The 3,412-nt window shown below is 43.4% G+C and overlaps 1 protein-coding gene across 1 annotated transcript in view; it reads right to left on the bottom strand.

The window, feature by feature from the left end:
- IL5RA (interleukin 5 receptor, alpha) overlaps nt 1–3,412 on the bottom strand; it is a gene marked incomplete at its 3' end in the record, with an annotated part of 13,636 nt that overhangs the window by 1,722 nt on the left and 8,502 nt on the right. The window contains exon 9 of the mRNA XM_010285595.1: nt 3,383–3,412. Within this exon, the coding sequence (XP_010283897.1) occupies nt 3,383–3,412 (30 nt within the window). The remainder of the gene's footprint in view (nt 1–3,382) is intronic.

The following is a 3,412-nucleotide window of genomic DNA, read 5'->3' as shown; positions in this document are numbered from 1 at the left end:
CGAGCTTTCCTGCTGAGGGTTAGGTCTCTGTGCCCATACCCACATTAGCTCTGCAAAGCACTGTTGCCTTCATGGCTCCTGCACTCCATCGGGTCTCCCAAGCCTTTCAGGAGGAAGGCCCTGGAGGCCACACGATTTCACCCTTATCTTGTTTCAGCTCTGAGTGGGGTTTTGATTTATGCTATTGCTGTACAAGGTAACCAACAAGGTTTGGCTTTCTTTGGAATTGGCGCATTTCTAGTCGTGCTGTTTGTCAATAAAAGATTTTGATGGAGACATATCAACATTATTTATTGAGTCAGCAAAAAGCGTAAGTTACATGTCACTTCTGGCGTAGAAACACTTAAGGAGGGGTGCACAAACGCCCAGCAGAATGAGGCAGAAGCACACTTGTGTTCGGGGGGGCTGCTTGCCCCTCAGGTACAAGGGTCTTTTCAGTGAGGCGTTGGTGAGGGTGGTGACAGTGGTGCCCTCAGAATGGTCCTGTTCTTTTTTTCAGGACTCTGAAAAGTTAGAGTTATGTGATTAAATATGTTGTCAGAGAAAGCATCCCAGTTATCTCTGCTTGTCTCTACACGGGTTAGAGCACAGCCCTTTCCATTAGCGCTACTTGGACCTTCAGGCTTTGGAAACACCCCACGGGACCCTCATGCCTTAATTCGGTGTTTCAGAGCCTCTAGCTATTGTGCTGAGTCTGTCTGCCTGAAATTTGCCACTTTTCCCACAGGCTGTGACATGAAAAGGCTAAAGAGAAATAAGTAAGAGAACAAGTTCTTCTTTTCCCTCTTCTAACCGCTACGATGAGACTGATAAAACATTTGTTTCCACAGTACGCTGGAGTGTCTTTTCCTGGTGCCTTGCCTCCCCCGAGGTTCCCCGTGACATTTTCCAGACGGCATCCCTGTAGCGGGTGGCTGGTGTCTGCTGGTCACAGACCTGAGTGCGGCGCAGGGGAGGGAGGGGTGCCTGGCGGAGCTGGGGATGACCACGGTGGTGTCAGGTACGGGGGGCTACTGCCCGGCCTCATGTCAGTTAAGTGAGAGCAGCTGGGAGCAAGTTATTAACTACATCCTCCTGTGGGCTTGCCTCCAGGAGAAAATGTTATTCCAAGGCACAGCCTAAGGAAGTGCAGAAGATGCTCGTTCATAAAGACAAAGGACAAACCAGAAAAACATTCAATGGTGCTTTTTGTCAAGACAGTAACCCCATCAGCTACTGCAAGTAAGTGAAGGGAAAAGTCTATCCAAACAGTCCCAAAGGGCTACTTTTCCTTGTAGCATTTCTCCTGAATGGTGGTCTGTATCCCTGATGCCTGCAATCACCAGGAAGCACAAAGAAAAATTTATAGAACTCTTTGCTATAATGAAATTCCTTATAATGGCTTCAAATCGTATGAAATTTGAAATTATTCTAGGGCTTGAATTGCGTGGTACACTTCATGAATTTTCAAGAGCAGTAAAAACTGAAAGTACTAATGCAACTGAGATCTAGGGAACCTGTTCTATTTTTCTTTTTTTTAATATCTGCAGATGCAACAAATGAGCGGAGTAAGTACTGTGTTTCATCTTCTTACACTTCCCACCTCCTCCCAGGGCAGGCTGGAAGATTAGAGAAATGGCAAGGAGCTGAGCAAGAAGCAGCTTGGGAAGGGTGGAGTAAAGCTAGCAACTTCATGAAATTCAGTGCAGCAGGCAGATAAAATATTAAGCACTTTGGAGAAGATGGGATGTAATGAGCTTTTGGGTGATAGGGATTTATATACTAGCCAGGCAGAGATAAAGTCCTAGAAGCAAGCAATGTAGCATCAAGCAGCTGAACCTGGAAAAGCTAGCTTAAATTTGCCTAAGGTATTAAAGTTCACAAAATGCCTTAGTACAGCATCTTCAAGCTGATCCTTGAGTAGAAGTCTTCCCCTATACCTGTTTCTCCCCCTATATCTGTTTCAGGATCTCTGCAGGGGACAACTGCATAACATCCAAATACTTGCAGAACTCCGCAGGAAAACACGGAGTGGTATGACTGCTACTAACTGGTGTTGGAACTAACTGGTGTTGGGGTTTTGCTGTCCCAAAGAGAGAGGAGAGAGCTGATGAAGATGATGCCGGAGCAGTGGAGGTCCTACAGCTATACAGAGAGGTCAATCCGTAAAAGAATCAGCAATGTGAGTAAGAGCGGTTTGGGGATTTCCACCAATACATCAAGGCTGCACAGTTGGGAACAAGTGCATATAACGCACAACGTGAATAAAATCTGTGGGGAGTTAAGCTGTCTTATTCTAAAAAGGATTGCTTATTGAGACCTGCTATGCTAATTAAATTGACTTAAGAACAGGTTATCATAGACACCAGACACGTTAAGTAGAGTTAATAACAGTTATTCTAATATAACATTCCTGTAGACAAGACCTTTATTTGATAAAGGAAATGAGGTATGGAAAGGAAAATAGCCAAGGACAGATCAGGATGACCAATAAATTAAAAAGCATTAAAGAAATTAATAAGAAATTAGCAGAGTCGAGGACAGCGCCTACATTACTGGGAGCTGTGTTTATTGTGGACTGATAATTGCTGCTTGCTGCATGTTTCAGGGGAGAAGCTTGTAATTACATTAATTCTTTAATTCATCACTTGGATTTGACTAGCCACAGCTACAGAAATCCAAAGTGTTATCTGGGTTTCTTCACAGCACATTTTGGGAAGTTTGGCTATATGGCATCCATTTTTACTACACAGCCTCCATTGCCTCTGTAGTAATTAAAAATAAACTAAACAGTTCAAAAACTCAAAGCAAACAACAGTTGAATCCACTTGCTGCTGTTAAGAGGTCAAGAGGAGCAGCAAGCACAAAGGCACTGAATTTTTACCTCTTCAGAGCATCTACCACACTCCTTGGTGTCAATTGACATTCAGACTACATGCCCAAGGCCCAACATAGAGCGTAGGTCTGCAGGCTGGACTAGACAAGACTGAGAAAATACTGGCCTGTACATTTTAGCCATGAAAGATGCCCTTAGCAGCTTTCACCAGGGTTAGAGACAGAGTCCTCCTGGGGAAATCACTGACCCAACCAGATCCATTTAAGCAAAGAAGCGCGATAAGGACAAATAGATTTTTAACAAAGTCGCCTCACTCAGTATATGGTTTTGATGTTTAAGATTAAGGCGAATAACCCTCTTACCCCACCAATTTTGCTGAATGTTATTATTGATAATTAATGAGGCTGATTATTACTTATTCAGTACTTTTGCTTTGTATAATTATGCTTGAATACCAAACTCAGTGCCCTTTCTTAAAACGAAGCAATGCTTGCAACATCCCCACACACCAGTTGAACGCCTGGTCCTTAGTTATACTGTAATTAAAAAGCCGACAATGATACTTACATTTTGCATATTATAGCAACAAGCAGGAAT

Source organism: Phaethon lepturus, unplaced genomic scaffold, assembly GCF_000687285.1.
Source record: "Phaethon lepturus isolate BGI_N335 unplaced genomic scaffold, ASM68728v1 scaffold33624, whole genome shotgun sequence".
Lineage (NCBI taxonomy): Eukaryota > Metazoa > Chordata > Aves > Phaethontiformes > Phaethontidae > Phaethon > Phaethon lepturus.
Note: the sequence above shows the minus strand (reverse complement) of the source record. Positions and strands in the feature narration are given on the sequence as shown.